The sequence below is a fragment of the Bactrocera dorsalis genome, chromosome 4, assembly GCF_023373825.1.
Source record: "Bactrocera dorsalis isolate Fly_Bdor chromosome 4, ASM2337382v1, whole genome shotgun sequence".
NCBI lineage: Eukaryota > Metazoa > Arthropoda > Insecta > Diptera > Tephritidae > Bactrocera > Bactrocera dorsalis.
In genome coordinates this window covers 30,390,829-30,410,528 of record NC_064306.1, presented here as the reverse complement: position 1 = coordinate 30,410,528, position 19,700 = coordinate 30,390,829, and the positions used below count along the sequence as shown (strand labels likewise).

The 19,700-nt window shown below is 35.8% G+C and overlaps 3 protein-coding genes across 21 annotated transcripts in view; 2 read left to right on the top strand and 1 right to left on the bottom strand.

The window, feature by feature from the left end:
- The window catches only part of LOC105224246 (disks large 1 tumor suppressor protein), a 155,748-nt gene that overhangs the window by 34,501 nt on the left and 101,547 nt on the right, over positions 1 to 19,700 (top strand). For all 19 annotated transcript variants that reach the window (XM_049456221.1, XM_049456222.1, XM_049456223.1 and 16 more), the window contains 2 exons: positions 222 to 353; positions 18,481 to 18,605. In XM_049456221.1, the coding sequence (XP_049312178.1) occupies positions 222 to 353; positions 18,481 to 18,605 (257 nt within the window). The remainder of the gene's footprint in view (positions 1 to 221; positions 354 to 18,480; positions 18,606 to 19,700) is intronic.
- On the bottom strand, positions 4,461 to 6,755 carry LOC105224220 (mannose-6-phosphate isomerase). Its single transcript, XM_011202235.4, has one exon. The coding sequence runs from the start codon at positions 6,408 to 6,410 to the stop codon at positions 5,226 to 5,228; it is 1,185 nt and encodes a 394-aa protein (XP_011200537.2). The 5' UTR covers positions 6,411 to 6,755; the 3' UTR covers positions 4,461 to 5,225.
- LOC105224221 (PCI domain-containing protein 2 homolog) lies at positions 15,346 to 17,124 on the top strand. Its single transcript, XM_011202236.4, has 4 exons — positions 15,346 to 15,495; positions 15,559 to 15,789; positions 15,856 to 16,096; positions 16,152 to 17,124. Exons 2-4 carry the CDS (start codon positions 15,567 to 15,569, stop codon positions 16,879 to 16,881), a joined length of 1,194 nt encoding a protein of 397 aa, XP_011200538.1. The 5' UTR covers positions 15,346 to 15,495; positions 15,559 to 15,566; the 3' UTR covers positions 16,882 to 17,124.

Sequence of the window (19,700 nt, the reverse complement as noted above, 5' to 3'; positions counted from 1 at the left end):
AAACATTTGTTGTATGTATCGTAACTAAATCAAGGTATTTAAACGCTTTCGCTATTAAACTGTCCGTCCTATCGACCACATAATTAGCTAAGCTTTTACTGCATTCACAAACACATATACCCTCTCTACCTCTCTCTCTTTATCTTTCACTCCCTCACACATTGCATGCTAAAATTTACAAGTATTTTCTGTTTCTAACCTTGCTTTCTCTACTATTGCAGAAGCACATCGTGCCCTTGAATTATTGGAGGATTATCACTCGAGACTATCAGAGCCGCAGGATCGTGCACTGCGCATAGCCATCGAACGGGTGATACGGATTTTCAAATCACGCTTATTTCAAGCCTTATTGGGTATGTATTCCTATCAAATATGTATTTTACCAGTCCCTGTAGGAAAATGCTTTATGAAACAAATTAATTATGTTAAAGAAAAATTATCTTTAAGTTTTTTTATGAATCTAATATTTTTAGATACAAAAATTTAAAAGTTTTACTTATGTTAAGGGTACGGACAAAAACAATCTTAAATGCTGGCGGAAGATATAATCGCATCATATGGCTTAAATAAGCGTGTTGCTAGCTCTCTCTGTACTACAATTTCAGGGGCAATCTGGTCTAGATAATTTAAAAATTATTTTCTTTGGCTTCCGTACTGGATTTATAAGATTTTATTGAACAGTACTGTTATATTAACTAAGCATAAAACTTATTCAAACTATTGGATTTCCGGACCATCCTTTTTACAAAATTTTTAAGCATTCCCAGAGCAAAGACTAATATGAACAGTTTCCTGTATTTTTGACTTTTGTACTGAGTATTTAGATTGAGCTTCAGCTTTGAAAACCCAAAGCAGAACACTCCAAAAGCTACTACTTTGGAATGTGTAAGCAATTGAAGAGTAAGTAAGTAAAGTTCTTCTCCCGACGAACAAAGACCAAACTTTACACGTCTCTCGTCATTCCCGTCCTGTTTTATGGCGAGGAAGCATGAACGATGTCATCAACTGTACAATTGACCTTAAGAGTTTTCAAGAGAAAGGTTTGGCGCAAGGTTTATGGTCCTTTGCATTGGCAACGGCGAGTACCGCAGTCAACGATGAGTTGTACGAGATAAACGGCGACATTGACATACAAGGTGCTTTCCAAAGTAAACAAGACTTAAAAATGTCGGCTTTTTCGGCAAAATCAATTTTTTTTATTCTAAATAGTCTCCTTGTGCTTCAATACAGCTTTTTGCACGGTCCAAGAAACGGGGCATTATCGTGCAACAACCGCAAACTTTCATTTCGCGATATTCGGGCCGAATACGTCGAATGTGGCGCACCAAACGCTTCAAAACTCCAAGGTAGAATACCGCATTAACGTTTTGGCCGGGTGGAACAAATTCTTTGTGGACAATACCCTTGGAATCATAAAAACAAATCAGCATTGTCTTCACTTTTGACTTCTCCATGCGCGATTTTTTGGGTTTCGGCTCGTCCGGTGCTCTCTCACTCTGGAGTTTCGTTTAGGGATCACAACGTTTCGTCACCAGTCTGTAAAGGAAGTTTTTGTCCCTTTTGACATCTTTAATGATGTCCTTCGAAAGTTGGATTCTGAGCAATTTTTGGCCGTCAGTCAATTTGTGTGGAACAAACGGTAAGCCCAAATGTTCGGTCAAAATGCGATAAGTCTATGTTTTGGAGTTGTTCAATTTCATTTCCATGAATTTCAATGATGATTTCGGCTGATTTTTGATTAATTCACTCACAGTTTCGATGGAATGAAACGGTGATCACGGATTTTGATTGGCCCACATGTTGATCGTCATTTATGTCCTCACAACCACTTTGAAAACGTTGAAACCACTCGTGCAGCACTCTGCTACGGAATAGGCAATCATAAACTTGTTTCATCAATTAAAACGTTTCGGTAAAAGTTTTACCAATTTTAAAAAAATTTAATGTTGGCTCTTTGTTTGAAGCTCATTTTCGCACCGATATCACAAACATACTGACACTTAAAACGCAATAACTTCACTTCCAATCAATGAAGTCTCATGAAATTCTCATTGGACAATCGATAAAGATAGCAGATTCTAACGCACCAGTCGACATACAGATGGCGCCACCATGGGCGCTAGATTCAAGAGACATGGGCTATGTAATGTTGTGCGAAAGAGATGAAGAGAACTCTCCAGCTTTGAAGGTTAACGATTCAGTGCCCGCCGATAGAAGCAGAAGAAAAACTCCACTCCGTTGGTAAGATCAGGTGGAGAAGCACCTGGCTGCACTTGATATCTCGAATTGGCGCCAAATAGCGAAAAGAAGAAACTACTGGCGCGTTGTTTTGAACTTGGCTATAAACGCGAAAGCGGTGTCTACGCCAGCAAAGAAGAAGGAATTTAGATTGAGCTATGTTCGTATTTTCTGGTGGTGTCGGTTGAAATTCGATCCTTAATAAGACTCATGGTAGTGTTTGAAGTACTAATAAACAAGAAAGCTTCCAAAAAAATACGTATATTAGCTCTGAGAATTCTGTTTGCTCTTCAAACTATGTCGTGTCAATATTATTTTCTCGGGATCCAGCTTTGAACTTGTAGAGTAGCTTTTGTGTTGTTTTCTGCGGCCTTGTCATTTGGAAGTGGTCCATCCGTAAACGTCGGAAGGCTAGTTCAGTCATTAGATGCATAAGATAGGGAAAGCTTATGCTACCAATGACAATAACAGAAGCATTACGTATAGTGTTGTAAAATAGAGGTGTCAAATGATATTTACTCGTAATTATTTTTAAGCACTTACTTTCATATATGTATTTTTCTGAAGAACGCTTGAGAATTTCCTCATCTATAATATATATATACATATATATAAAATTCTACGGGTATACATATATAGTGTAGTGCTTTCAGACATCGAAATATGGTATAGTATTTCCGAATTTTTACTTACAACAAAGGATTTCTTGTTTATAGATCTAGAGAGATTCTAAATGGTAAAGCGTGTTGATGTGGGTTTCAAAACAGATCAAAACATATTGATTTATACCGTTACGTCATTTGTAATGTCCCAAACTGAGCAATGTATATCTTAAAATTGCTATTTCTAGAAATGAGTTACAAATCGTCTTCGGGGAGGTCGTTGACGAGCATAATGCGATTTCCTAGCGGGAAATGACGAACCATCACATCGTTCATTGTGCATAAGTTTATCGATTATGGATTTCACCCACTTTTACCTTCACCTCGGCATGCATGCTTACAACAGTGTTGCACTTTACTCGTCCTATGGCAATCAGCATTATTACAGGGCTGATGCACGAGGCCACGTACACGTATTTGGGTCATCGCTTTTAGACGTGCGACGCTCTCTCAACGGTACAAATGAATGGAACGGATGAAGTGCACATACACGCTCACGCATGCACGTAAATTTGCCTGTTTGTATTTGTGACTTGTGCGATGGGTATTGCATACAAACTTCCATACGAAATGGGTGGCTGTGTAATTGTGATGATTCCGAGTGCTATGTTGTTTATTTAGCTTATATTGCTATTGTTGTTGTTGTGGTTGGTTAGCTGTCAGTTGCAGTTGCTGTTAAAGTTTATTGTTGCGGCGTTTATCTCGTGACACGACCGAAGCGCTGACTTTTGAATAGATGTGTTTGGCTTTTCCAATTCAATTCTGTTGAGGTTTGAAACACTTTTGATTAAAAAAGTAACCAATCAATCTGTTACATCAGTGTCAGTTGGTAAATTTGTGCCAGACTATTTACGCACTCAGAAATCGAACGTGACTTTCTCATTTAAAGTTTAAATTATTTCTGTTAGGACTACATTAGCTTTGGAATTCTTGTCATGTACGGCTGTAATCTTTTCAGAAGTCGAAGGAGCACCTTCACTTCCGAAATTGTAATACTTTTTCGACCGAAGGTAGCCTTGAACCGTTACTCGGTCATATATTTTTACCATTTCGCACCACTTTCTTACAATTTTCCAGAAGCCTAAAAAAGATTCCGAACCCCTGTTAGTAATCGTCGAATAAAGAAAGTCGAGGTCGGTCACATAGTCCAAATGGAGATGATTATTGCTCTCAAATTCTTCGAGTTTGACAACACATGATTTCAAAACGTCTTCTTCTATATCAAAATCAAATTCGAGGTAAGAGTACATTCTATAAGATGTAACTACAACTGAGGCCTCGAAATCGCAGTAAACTAAAACCCAAGAATTGATAAATCTATACCATTTAATCTAAATTATGTAATCATTTAAGAAAAATTTACGTGGTTCGCAAATAATCACAAAAAGTGTAGATCCGGTTTGATCAAATTTGACCCAGACTGAAAACATTTTTTTCACGTATTTTGTTAAATAAAATATATTAAATCTTTATTATATAAGCTTAGGATGGAATAACCTTCAGCAAAAGACATTTATTGGCTTCAGTGGAGTCATAGCGCATACCTCGAAGCTTCCAGTTTCGAAAACAGGAAGGAGTCACAGGGATCCAAATCTGACGAAAATGGCGGCTAAGCGTTGACCCTCCGTTCGTTTTTTGCCACAAAGTCAGTCAAATATGCTAGAATGCACACCATTTCGGTCGTTTAAGACAATTTACTTCACGGGATTGAACCTCATCACGGTGATCAAGCAAAACTTTGACGTGGTATTTACATTTTCGGGTCATTTGCTAGATTGTTGAACAGTTTTGACGTCATATTTACAAACCCAAGCTAATGATGTACCTTTTTCCGATACCGATACTTTTCGACCTCTACTAGATTATTGCAAAAAATCTGAAGTGGTATTTCGGTATGGCTATAGCAAGCATACCTAATACATTAACCAAAATGTGTAGAGTCGATCCATAACAATTCTTGAGATCTTCTGAAACTTCGCTGATCTCAATACGATGATTTCACGCACTGTTCCTTTAACTTTTCCCATATTATCGTCATTAACAGCGGGGGTAAGCTGACACATAAGAAGCAAGTCTTCGATGACTTCACGACTTTCACGGAATGCTTTGTGCCAAGTAAATGCTTAAATATGAACGTTAGACTCCCTACAACACTCAACAATAATGTTACTTAATGTAGCTAGGCTGGTGAAAAGCTTTCATCCAGTTATAAGTTATAATCCAATAAACTATTTTTAATTTAATATATTTTTTGCAATTCTTGTATTGACTTGACTTAAAGTCAACCTTACATTTTCTTACTACATGGACTTTGTGAAATTTCGATTATGTATCCGTTGTCAGGTTTGGTGGGGTATTTACAGTGCTGATGTAAGCCACAAAAGGTTCTTTTTCCGCTCCACTGACTAAAAACCTCAGCTCAGTGCCCACTTCGAAGGGCAGAAACAGGATAGATCCACGTTTTAATTGCGTTTGCTTTACACCGTTGACTTCGAGAGTGCGTTGACCACTTAAAACCAGCATTATACCAGGAGATTGTTCAGTTTGTAAAACATAAACATCATCTTCGGGTCTCAATGTTATTTGCGTTACTGCAAAATCTTCAATAGGTGGCTTGAATATCACCTGTTGATCATTAATGCGTTCGGGTTTGACAATTATGTCCTCGGCAGTGGAACTTTTGTAGTTCAGTATGTTGGATAAATGTTTGGTATCTCTATATTTCATTGTTAAACCGGCACGGATTGCATTGTCAGAAGGTGTCATGCACTCGATACAATCGCCAGCTAGATAACTATGAATTTGGCCTGCATCGGCGAACATCGCTTGACCCGGTTCCAGACGTATAACATTCAAAAAGAATATTAAAATCACACCAATATCCCTGGGAAAGTCCCTTTTGAGCACATTGAATATTTCCAGCACATCGTATTTACACATTTCTTTGCCAAATTCTTTGGATATTTCTTCCACGCATTGAGTTACAGCTTCTAAGTCTCTATCAAATATTCTTTCATAGCAATTTCGCAAACCCTGTTCATCGCCCGCAGCCAAAAGGTCCATGTCATCAGAATCGGCCATAACAAATTTTTGTAGTGGATATATATCCATTAACATATTCTTGATTTCAGACAGTGGCCGGAAACCACATACAGCTACAAAGGGTGTTAGAGCAATTGCCATTTCAGGTTTATGCCAGGAATCCTTATAGAATTTTGGCTCTCTTAAATGCAAGTATTCCGCATCAATTTTGTTCGGATGAACGTGTAAGCTAATCGCCTTGTTCATACTCAACACTTTAAGCATAAATGGCAACTCTGTTGATAATGCTTCGCCATTTTCTTTGTAGATCGCAATATCGCCTGGGTAGGAGCCTATACATAGTTGGGCGTAAGGCAAATTATCTTGGAGCTTAAATCCCGGGTTGTTAAGTGCTGCCAATTGTGCCACTAAGGAGTCATTACCTATTTTCCCCCAATCGAATCTGTAAACCAATCCAATCAGTTCCATAAGTATTTTGAAAATATTAAAGCTTAACAAATTTTAATATTTTTGTTAGAATTTTTAATATTTTTGTTAGAATTTTGTCTACTCGGTTCAAAAAGAATATGAATGAGAATATGAAGGGAAAGTAATTGTTTACTTTTTATAAAATTTACTTTTTAGTGTTGTGGAAAATATGAGTACGTAATAATTAGATTTTAAAATTTATCATACCTTGGGTAACTTTTTTCTGCAACGACAGAAGAAGCTATCGACTGAAGAAAGACTTTATAAATTTCCGCTTTTTATACCCTGAACAGAGCATATTCAGTTTGCCATGAATTTTGAAAAATATAAAGGGTGATCCAATTTGAGGTTCCCTACTTTTTTAAGTAAAAAACACAGAAACTTCAAATTTAATGGGGGATATAAGAAAGAACATTCTTTCCGACTTATGCTTTGAAGATTATCTCTTTCAAATGTTGACCGGGGCTACGTCTTAGAAACGTGGCTCGAAAACGTCGGATCTTCTTGGAACTATTCAAGAGTCCATAGAGTGAAGCGATGTCGCTTGGGAAGATCGGGAAGCTTCAGTTCTTGCACAAGCTGGATTTTGTACGCTTTCAATTTAATATCTCTACGTAAGAGGTGCCAAGTCGTTCCATACGTGAGTCCGAGTTGCTGCGAAAAACGCCGAATAATTCATCAGCATTCATTCTATGGTGTCTAAGAACAGAAACAGGCAATGGGAGCTTAGTATGGATAAGTTGATCGATGCGAAAGCAAGTTGAAGTGCAATTCATAAATTTTTTCGATCGCGTCGTAGTAAAAAGATGGATCTATATCTTATCCGTTGCCTCATGTTTTTTCTTATTTGAAGAGCTCCAACCGTTGCTCAGCATCATCAATCCGTTGTTGTTAGTGATCGGCGGTTATAGGCCTTAGCTGTTCATATAATCCCAATACGCAACGACAATATAACTTTCAAAGATCAGTTACTTTGTCAAGGTCAAGTTTAAGGTTTCCTTACGAAAATAGTGTATCACATTTACAAATCCGAAATTTATTACTTTTCGGTGAACTTGTGCTACACTAGTTTAAATTAAATGCCCTAGATAACCACCTAATCCTAATCAAACGGCTAATTTCTAGAAGGAATTATGAGGAATAAATAAAAATTCTAATTTATTTCAAATAATTACTTTATGACTTTCTAGATTCTCAAATATAATTATGAAATCGGTATAATACACTTATTGTAATGAAGAGCATATGACTTAATCTATAGACCTCTCAATCATAGCCGAACATACATAATTTAAGCCAGATTATGACATTTCTCTCAAGCGATTGTTGTTTACCTCGCTCAAGTTGTCGTTAGAATTTCTGGAAGTTATAAAGGAACACTATTTTTGACAATACGTATATTCTAAAGTAGAGAGTTTCCTCCTTAAAAAGATTTCCTACAACATCAATATGGAACTATAAAGCTTCCCTTGTAAGATACAGTTGTAAAGCGATCCGTAAGCTGCCAAAGTTCCAAATAGACCTGATCTCTATGATCTTCCCTCTATAGAACTCTTAGCAAAACATTATTTAAAGAACAATACCGTCTGGGCTATGGTTTGGTGGTTGGTTGGTTGGTTGCTTGATTTCAGTGAATTTGGTAGAAAACCTGATTTTTTGTTTTCACGCCAGCTGCCCAATGGCTCTGTTATAGTAGCATGGTCGATAGTTGCATTTTTAAAAATAATTAAACAAAATTTCGTTTATTTTATTATCAATAGTTACATAATTTGATTAGAGTCATATTGTGTCGGCTATTCTCATGAATAAATCATGTCTGAAACCATTTATCCATATTCAAATATCAAAGTTAATATTATATATTAGACATATATAGTATATGCAGGAGTATACAATTACTTTGTATGAAAAGGATAAAGTTGGCTGTTTTGCTGATTATGATTGCCCATTCAATACATTTCATGCATAACACAGTAGAATGACTTCATAATGTAAACATTAGACATTAGGTACGGACCTTGAAAGTGTGTCATGACTAAGCACACGAGCAACCGAACAAAAACTCTACATTAGATGTCCATTTCCATGAACATATATGCACGAGGGCTGACCAAAAAGTTTACTAGCTAAAAAAGCCTTTTGATGATTGTCATCCATTACGAGGTTCCCTACTTTTTTAAAGAAAAAACACGGAAACTTCAAATTTAATGAGGAATGTTCAATATAATTCGAAAGATAATCCTTTGACATTTATTTTTTGAAGATTATCTCTTTCAAATGTTGGCCGTTGCTACGTCTCAGCTAGTCCTCGTTCGAACATTTCGACTGGTAACTGCCGAATGACAAGCGTGATGTTTTGCGCCAAGGTCTGAATCGAACCGGAACTACACAGGAAAATGTAAAACGGTGTGATACCACACGATTTCGGAGGCCAATCGACCGACCCAAAACGTGAAATTATCTACTCACCAAAGTGTTCTCTCAATAAGTTCATAGATTAATGCGATGTGTGGGAAAGTGGTCTTGTTGAAACCAAATGGCGCCGGTATCACGAGCTTCAATTTCAGGCATTAAATAGTGGGTTATCATGGTGCGATAACGGTCGCCATTGACGGTTATTATCTCACTAGCACCTTTTTGAAAAAATGTGGATCGATGATGCCACCGGCCCACAAACTACACCAAAACGTGTTTTTTTCTGGAAGAAATTGCAGATATTGAATCTCTACAGGTTGGTCTTCGTTCCGAATGCGGCAATTTTGCTTGTTTACATACCCATTAAGCCAGATATGGACGTTATCGCTGAACAAAATTTGGCGTGAAAATGTCGGATCTTCTTTGAACTTTTCAAGGGCCTATAGAGCAAAGTGATGTCGCTTGAAAAAGTCGGGCGGCTTCAGTTCTTGCACATATCGACCTAAAATGCGCCAAATCGTTCGATTACCTGCGAACGACGCCGAGTCGACTCTCCACGGTCTTCGTTTGCACTCTCAGTTACGGCTTCCCTCATCTTGGATCGTTATAAGTGGCTGCAAAGAAGCAATAATACTTGATAGTCTAGAAAATCCCCAGGTTGCCCTTGCTTTCTAGCTTGAAATCAGTTATCCTTAGTAAACATTTGAAAACGAAAAGCGAGCTCCCTCAGAGTTGAACCTTGAAATCGACCCTTCATAACCATTATTGTTTTCATAAGGCGACTGCTACATTTGTTCAACAGAAATATACGCATAAACCTTCGCAAATATGAAAATTTATACTTATATTACACAGGATCTATCAGATTCGGGTCATCCACTCAGACGACTGTCCACGCTTTGGTTATCTGCATACATATGGCGTACTCACAACCTATCATAAAGCATCGTAAAGTTATAAAATTATAAAAAAAACATAAAAGGTATACTTAAATGTATTTATGTTTTTAAAAACTCGTTGTAAGGAGCGCAATTCATATCCTTTTGAGACCACCCTCGTGTATTACCAGTATGTACTTGTGGCCAACGCTTGTATAATTCTATTATATGTAGATATTTACTTGCGAGCGGTGTAATATGTTTAACCAATGTACATAAAGGCATGTCATTGTGCATACTACTGCTATATACACACGCCTGTAGTCCAGCCAACGCTCCGTGTCCTTATCAATATCAACCAACCAGTTAGTGTGGACAGTACGCGCCTATTCAAGCGTAATGTGCAAGAGAAATGTTTTTCTTTTTTCTTGCCATGTCATTAATGTGGCGGCGGCCTATGTGTTAGGCAATGAAAGAGACATCAGAGGTACATTTCATAGCTACGAGACAGGTTCCCGTGCAGCTGTCATGGCATACACCTATTAAAAACGACTATTATACTGTTCGAAGAGGGAGACATTTAAAGCGGTTCACATAGAGCCTAGTGTACATACTCGTAGATATATGTTTCTGCTTTATATGCAACTCCTTCCACTTTCGCCGAGGACGCCGTGATAGAGTCTGCTTTGTACTCAATTTCCTATTCGGGATGAAGTACACGGCAGAGCCGTCGCTCATTGGCAATTACAGCACACTCGGCTAAGATTTCAAGCATCCAACGTTGCAGCGCCGCTATTCAACGGGCTCTCGAGTATTCTATGCGGTGGCGTATCGTAAGTTATTTTTAAACAAGCTGTCACTCGGTGCCTAAGTAATGCAAAAAAAGGGTAATAAGCGCAACTGTAATGCCATACAAATTATTCCTTTAATTGTACATTAGCTTTATTATGCATTTGCTTAAGTGCCCTTGGCTGTCGCTATGCGCCGGGGGAGATCTGTGGCATGTTTGAGGCGCAACCGTGTAGAGACTCATTTTCAAGTTGTGGCACTTGAAGTTATTTTTAAAGAAATCTCTGGTGGCGCATGACTTGATTTTAATCAAATTAGTGATTCATCTTCTGAATTCATAAAAGAAATTAGGTTTATATAGGTTTATGTAGTATATACAGACATACATACATAGACACTCAATTGAGTTGTCCACTTGAAATGAAATGTGTCGGAAATGCCGAAAATTTAAACTACAGATTTTGAAAAATAGCAGTTCCAAAATATTTCAAGTGTTGGAATAAAAAATGTGTATTGATTTGAATGATATTATGAAGACGAGTAAAGAAGGGCCAAGTTTGGGAACCGAATGTTTTATACTCTCGCAACTTGCTAGGAAGAAACTTTATATTAACACTGTATTTAGGAACTGTGGGCCACATATTCGGGGCTTAAATAATTATAATTTGATTTTGAAATTTTTTAGTCATTAGTTGACACATTTTAAAGGCACTATTCGTGTAAAGTTTTATCTCGATGCATTAATTGGTGTTTCCTTTGTATACTCGAGTGTGAAGGAGTCAGAGGGACTTTGAAGTTTTGTTATATGGAAAGTATACGAGGTTGATTTCGCCCATTTTTGCACTGTGATATAGGAATGTCAAAATAATGTTAAATATCGAAATTGTTTGATTTTGGTCGAGCAGGTCCCGAGATATGGATTTTCAGCTAAATATGGGCAGTGCCACCCCCTTTGTCCATTTTTAATAAAATATTTGCTCTGAGCTAATTGTGTTGATTTAGCTTAAGTAGATTGGGAGATATGTACATTAAAACCAATTGGGCGCGGTGCCAGGCCCACTTTTTAGAAATTTTCTAATCATAGGTGCCCCTCACCACTGCAATTCCTTGCATCAAATTACAGTTTTGTGTCCTAATTTAGAGCTTAGTTATATCTGTTTATATGTTTTCGTTTAATGGCGTGGCAGGGGTCCAATTACACCCATAAACACCTCCCTTTTTTGCCAAGGAACCCATGTACCAAGTTTCATTACCATATCTCAATTTTCACTCAAGTTACAGCTTGCACGGACGGAGGGACAGACAGTCACTCGGATTTCAACACGTCTCGTCATCCTGTTTATTATATAACCCTATATCTATTTCTATTAGCTTTAGGTGATATAAACAACCGTGAGATGAATTTACTCTGTAGCAACATGTTGCAATAGTATAAAAACTGAATAATCAGGAAAAACTCGCTCTGGAAATATTTTTTAGTAAACCAAAAATCGGCAACTACAAAAACTTAGTAAATTAACTTATAATGACATACACAACTTTGGGATGTAATATGATCTTAAAAGTACATATGCTGGACTCTCATCTGGATTCCTTTCTGGCAAATTTGGTGGTTTAAGCGATTCCATGAAGGTCGTGAGGACCTCTGTGACGATCAGAAGTCGGTCGTCTTCAGAAGTCAAAAATAAAGACAATGCTGATTTGTTTTTACGATTCCGAGGGTATTGTACACCGAGAGTTCGTCCCACCTGGCCAAACGATTAATGCTGTGTTTTACCTTGGTGTTATGAAGCGTCTTTTGTCACGCATTCGTCGTGCTCGACCACAATACCGTGAGGCAGGGTCCTGGCGCCTGTTGCACGATAATGCGCCGTGTCATCGGTCGACGCTTGTCACTGATTTTTTGACAAAAAACTCCATATTAACCATTAATCACTCACCCTACTCACCTGATCTGACACCCTGTGATTTTTACCTATTTGGAAAACTTCATTTGCCCATGAAAGGACACTGGTTTCAGGACATTTCAGCTATCCAAAAGGCGACGACCGATATTCTCAAGAGCATTCCGAAAAATGACCTTAAACACTCATTTGAAATGCTAATTGACCGTGCTAAACGCTGTATCGAAGCACAAGGAAACTACTTTGAATAAAAAAATATAACTTTTGAAAAATATTAATTTTTTGTTGTTGTTTTTTAACAGTCCTGTTTCTTTTGCGACAGACCTTGTATATGCAAACGAAAACTCGTGCAAACCAAAGTAAACATTTTCTTGCAAATTTTTTCATCGTTCAAAAAACTTGTTCTCAAATATAAAAGCGCCAACTAAAAACTCAAAGAAATATTTTTTAAATACCATTCACATTCAGTTATTATTATGTGCATTTGTATGTATGCGTCTGTATACATTTGAAGCCGCATAACTTTGTTTATTTGCTTCTTTCTTTGCTTTGTTTATATCACAGTTGAGGCAAAGGAATGCCTTTTAATTAAAACATAACCAAATGTTAAGTGCTCTTCTCAAGAATGAAGTAAAGTTATTTTTATGGCGCTTCGAGATTGAACGAATATTTATGTGAAATCGAAAAATGTACATACATATATTAAGAAGATATAATATGGTTTTTGACCGCTTAAAGTGTGCTCCCAGCCAAATATTTTATTTGTGTGCTTTCTTAATATAAATATTCCGATTTCACATAAATATTCCTGCAATATCGAAGCGCCATAAAAATTTAAATAAATATGTGTATGTACGTATGTATAGCATAGTATTTAAGACATAGTATATGTGATCAGAAAAAAATGCAGTTTATATTAAAGGCTTTTATGGATTTTTTTTGGACTTTCAGTCTGATAAGATTTCGCTCTATTGGTTTATTTCTTCTATTTGGTTTATTTTTTTAATTTTCACATTTTTATTATACATACTATGTATATATCATATTTCCATTGCAATACATACTTTTACCAAGGGGTTTTGCTTTGCTATCGTAAAGCTCTGCCTCTGCCATGAGCAACAGTCATTTAACCATAAAAGATTAAGAGCAATCTTCGTAGGTTCCATTTTTGACAACCTTGAGGTCATTCTATAAATAAATTTTAGTTTTTTTTTTTACTGGAGATGAATGCTTTCCAGAAAATATACCTACTTATTTACACTTAAAAGGTACCATTACGTTGTCCTAAAGGGTGATTTTTTAAGAGCTTGATAACTTAAAAAAAAAAAAAACGCATAAAATTTGCAAAATCTCATCGGTTCTTTATTTGAAACGTTAGATTGGTTCATGACATTTACTTTTTGAAGATAATTTCATTTAAATGTTGACCGCGGCTGCGTCTTAGGTGGTCCATTCGGAAAGTCCAATTTTGGGCAACTTTTTCGAGCATTTCGGCCGGAATAGCCCGAATTTCTTCGGAAATGTTGTCTTCCAAAGCTGGAAGAGTTGCTGGCTTATTTCTGTAGACTTTAGACTTGACGTAGCCCCACAAAAAATAGTCTAAAGGCGTTAAATCGCATGATCTTGGTGGCCAACTTACGGGTCCATTTCTTGAGATGAATTGTTGTCCGAAGTTTTCCCTCAAAATGGCCATAGAATCGCGAGCTGTGTGGCATGTAGCGCCATCTTGTTGAAACCACATGTCAACCAAGTTCAGTTCTTCCATTTTTGGCAACAAAAAGTTTGTTAGCATCGAACGATAGCGATCGCCATTCACCGTAACGTTGCGTCCAACAGCATCTTTGAAAAAATACGGTCCAATGATTCCACCAGCGTACAAACCACACCAAACAGTGCATTTTTCGGGATGCATGGGCAGTTCTTGAACGGCTTCTGGTTGCTCTTCACCCCAAATGCGGCAATTTTGCTTATTTACGTAGCCATTCAACCAGAAATGAGCCTCATCGCTGAACAAAATAAAGCGCGAAACACATTTCGAACCGAACACTGATTTTGGTAATAAAATTCAATGATTTGCAAGCGTTGCTCGTTAGTAAGTCTATTCATGATGAAATGTCAAAGCATACTGAGCATCTTTCTCTTTGACACCATGTCTGAAATCCCACGTGATCTGTCAAATACTAATGCATGAAAATCCTAACCTCAAAAAAATCACCCGTTAGTTAGGCTTACTTGCAAATCATTTCGATATTTTCAACTGTTGTGTGCTAAATATACATACATATGTAAGTATGTATATATTTTTAGAATAGTAGAAACATTTACACTATATACATACATACATAAGTATGTATAAATTACAATTTGCCGAAAAGCATCACATTAAGCTAAAATATTATTCGAAAACACCGTATATGAACGTATGTACATACATATGAACATATCTACAATTAAATTTGTATAACAGTACAAACCTATGTACATAAGTACATACATACATAGATGCATGCAAACCCATGCAATGCAAACCCAAAATAAAGACATTTTGCTCTTACACACATACAAGCTTTATGTTGCGTTCTAATAAATTGTGTGATAAACGTGTACATATAAACAATCGCCTCCAAACTATTTCTTTTATGTAATAAAAATGTATAAGCAAATATAAACACACAAAAACAATTCGAATTTGACATTCGCGGCAACAGTCAACAAAGTCGGCAAAGCAGTGAAATCATAACTACGCAGTGTTGTCAATACAGCTTCCCACAAAGAAAAGCAAAACATTTGTATATTTTTATTAATTATACAAAAAAAATAATAAAATAAAACATACAAATTCAATAAGCGCCCAATTTTAAAATAAAATTATTAATAATAGTAATCAAATTAAATAAAAAATGTTACAAAGTACTGTTAGACATGATACATACATTCAGTAAATGCGGCAACACTGCATTGCCTATCGATTTTCCCACGTTTTGACAGTTCTCTCAGTGCTTTTGTCAAGTGAAGTATATAAAAAAAATTTGCAAGTAAAAATAACTTTATTTGCCGGTTTTAAAAGACTTTTTAATTATTCAGCAAATTTAAATAAAGGTAAGTAATTTATAATAATGCAATTAAACTGTTAAAGATATACAGATTTAACTTAATTTGCAGGTAGCAAAATGTTTGGTACTTTGCAAAACTATTTGAGTGGTATACAACGCGCTTGGTCCGCGGCCGATGGCGACTCCTTGGCTTCCTTCATTTCACTCAAAGACAAACATATTATGAATCGCAATCTCTACGTGGAAAACCCAGAAAATACAGTTGAACGTATGCTCGATCCGCCAATTGATGAAATAGTTTGTGCACATCTGAAGGTGCTATACTACTTGGGCATGGAATGTGAGTGGAAATAATTTGACACACTTTATATATATGTTTAATGTATTTCTTCTCTTTAAATATTAGCGCGAGACTTCATGCAGGCTTATCGTCAGCAGTCACAATGTATACAATCTGTTGTTAAAATGCTGCAACAGTTGAAAGAGGAGAATTGGTGCTTGCCTATTATGTACACGACCTGCCTGGATTTGCGCATATTAGCGCAGAAATGCGAGGATCTTGGCAGTAGTAGTAAGCCAGGTGAAATACTTGAAAAGGCTGCCGACTGCCTAATGAGCTGCTTCCGTGTTTGCGCCGCAGATAATAGGTACATATAGTTTATATAAATTTAAAAGAAACTGACATATTCTTTTGCTTTACAGATCTTCTGATGACGACACCAAACGCCTTGGCATGCTCAACTTAGTTAATCAGCTATTCAAGGTTTATTTCCGCATAAACAAATTGCATTTATGTAAACCATTGATACGTGCCATTGATAGCAGCAACTTTAAAGACTCCTTCCCATTACCCGAGCAGATTACATACAAATATTTTGTAGGTCGCAAAGCTATGTTCGACTCGGACTACAAGAGTGCTGATGAATTTCTTTCATTCGCCCTGCGCAACACACCACGCAATTTCCCACGCAACAAGCGTCTCATACTGATCTACTTAGTGCCGGTAAAGATGCTACTTGGATATTTGCCAAAGAAACAGAATCTCGAACGTTTTGACCTACTACAGTTTCATGAACTTGCTGTCGCGCTAAAAGAGGGCAATGTACGCAAGTTCGATGAAGTTATACAACGGCATGAGATATTCTTTATCAAATGTGGCATTTATTTGTTGGTTGAGAAATTGAAGTTCATTGTCTATCGCAATCTCTTCAAGCGTGTATATATAATCAAACAGACACATCAATTGGATTTGCGCGCATTTCAGGCGGCGCTGCAATTTGTTGGCGAGACCGATATGAGTATCGACGAGACACATTGTATTGTAGCGAATTTGATTTTCGAGGGCAAAATTAAAGGTTACATCTCATATAGCCACAATAAGCTGGTGGTGTCCAAGCAGAATCCTTTTCCACCACTCAATACGGTTTCCTAGGAGCGGGTGATGCGTGGCGCAGAGCTGCACGGACCTGGATCGTTAAGTTATTTATAAAACATTTTTATACCAACTAGTAATTTCGGTATGCTAAATGCATTTTATTGTATTGGTATTAGATCTGCATGCTGTAGTTAGTATATATTTAAGAACTGTTAATTATCACTTACATAAGTGTGTAACAAGAAAAGATAAAGTACAATAAACAAGACGACTTGTTATTTTAATAGCAGAAATGCAAAATGTGAATTTGGAATTTTTGATAAATGCAACAAAAAAAACACAAACAAATGTCGAATGATGTAATGGAGAGTCTATAATGATGAAGTAGTTTGCTCGAATCTGCGTAAATTATGCAACCAGAACGGACCCGAATATTTTATCCGGTCAAGGGCTGTTAACTCAGAATTCTTCCGCTGCAACAACAACAACAATAATTAATTTAACGTTTCGTCAAGATATCTCGTCGATATCTTAAAACCTATAGGATGTGTTAGCGTATATACAGACGGATAGATAGAGTTACATGGGCTAAATCGACTTAATTGTGTATTTATTTACATATTTCATAGAGGTATCCGACATTTCCTTCTAGGTGTTACAAGCTCCGTGACAAACATAATATACCTTGGTTAGGGTATTATATTTGAATTGGCATTTAAATTAACTTCTTAAATTTATAAATCAAAAATACAGATTTATTTAAAGTTTTGAATTAGTAAAGTAAATAAAAAAATTAATTGAAATTAATATTTTTTTTTTAATTAATTCTTTTTTACTTTTTTAATAATTAATTTTTTTAAGAATGCTAAATTAATTTTTCTTGGTTTACAAATTAATTCTTAATTAAAAATTTGTTAGAAAATAAAAAAAAACAAAAATTAATTTTTTAAATTCCAAGCTCCCGGAAAGGCCAATCAAATTAATTAAAATTAAAAAAAAATTAATTAATTATTTAAAAAAATTATTTTTTTTTAATTATTTAAAAAATTTATTTTATTTCTAATTAATTAATTATTTTTAATTATTATTTTTTATTTAAAATTTTTTATTAAAAATAAATTTTTTTTTATTTTTAAACAAATTTTAATTTTTTAAATTTCAAGCTCCGTGACAAACTTAAAATACCTTGATCAGGGTATAAGAATTGAATTGACATTTACTTTTTTTTTAAGTTTAAACCAAAAAAAAAAATATAAATTTTAAATTAAAAAAATTATTTTTAATTAATTAAAAAATTAATGTAATTTTAGTTTCAATTAATTAAAAAATAAATTCTTTTTGGATTTCAAATTATTATTTTTTAATTATTTTTTTTTTTAAATTTTAAACAAAAAAAATTAATTTTTTTATTTCTAATCCAAAATTTTTCCTCAAATAGAATATATAAATGACTATACTACTAAACTTAAAGAAGACATTAAGAACTTTACTAGTGTGATTATTAAATTTTCTCTGCATATTACCCTCCGCCAATTGTAATTACACATAATATACATTACATTTGTATGTACGGATGTACTGTGTCTATAATTAAATTGTATGTTTTTTAATTGTCACTCCTGAATCATGTTAAAATTTCGTTTCCTTCATTTGCAGACATCCAAGAGTTTTATGAACTAACACTGCTGGATGACTCGAAGACAATACAGCAGAAGACAGCGGAAACACTGCAAATCGCTAGCAAATGGGAACAGGATGGTCATGCAATAAAAATCGCTGATGTAAGTAGAAAATTAAAAAAAAAATAACTAAAAAAAATGCTGAACTTCGTAGCGGTTCGTTTTGTAATTTCATTTTATTATTACTATTTTTTGTGCAACAATTTTAATGAGCATATCAGTTTTTTCTTTCGGTTGGCATAAAGCCAGTGAACTTGCCAACTGTCGAAAATTTGCAATTCCATGCAGAATTCGCTTTTTGGGATTTAAATTACATTATGCAACAAATTTGTTCTCCTTTTGCAAATTAATGCTGCTTCGGCACTTCGGTTAAGAAAGATTGCATTAAGCATTATTAACGTATGCAGCATTAGTTATTTAAGGTGATGGTATTCAATTATAATTTTCTAAGAACAGTTTCTTTCTAAGATTCCTTCAACACGCATTCTTGGCGCTTATCGTCGTATTTGACAGATGTGATGCTTAAAAAGGGGGATGTATTCATATAGTATTTCGAATCGATGCCAGTTTTGGTGAAATCATCTTTTTCTAGTACTTTTGTAAAACTGCGCTTTTGCGGTTGGTAATTTTAAAGGAAGTTAAAGTACTTATTAAAAAGGGTTTTAACCTCGGGTCTTCAACCTCGGAGGAGCGTAGTGATTGACAAAATTGTTAAAAGCTTTTGACAAGTCCAATGCTCGGAGGATGGTCCTCTCGCCGGGTGGTTTTTGGTTGAGGCCATGAACTATCTGGTAGTTTACGACGCTAAGTGCTGTGGTGGTGCTGTATACTTTTCGAAAGCCATGCTAGTGGTTTGCTAGACTGGTGCCCGAAAGTCAAGAGTAGCAAGGTCTCAAGTGGTTCCACTACTAGGTTTTAGTAGTGGGACAACTGTTCGGCTTTTTCACACATCGGGTATTTGAAGATTGGTCAGCGACAGGTTGAGGACTATGACTTTAGCATCAGCATGTTTATTCCATCATGGATTTTGAAGATGGAATAGCTCACGCATTTCTTTGGGTCCGAAATGGCGTGGGGATTAAATTGATTTTAACTCGGTCTTCATGTCTCTGGTTAGACAAAGCCTTGACAGTAGTCCAAAGCATACTCACTAATACATTCTTACTAATAACTAGCAGTAGTAAAATCATCTTTGTG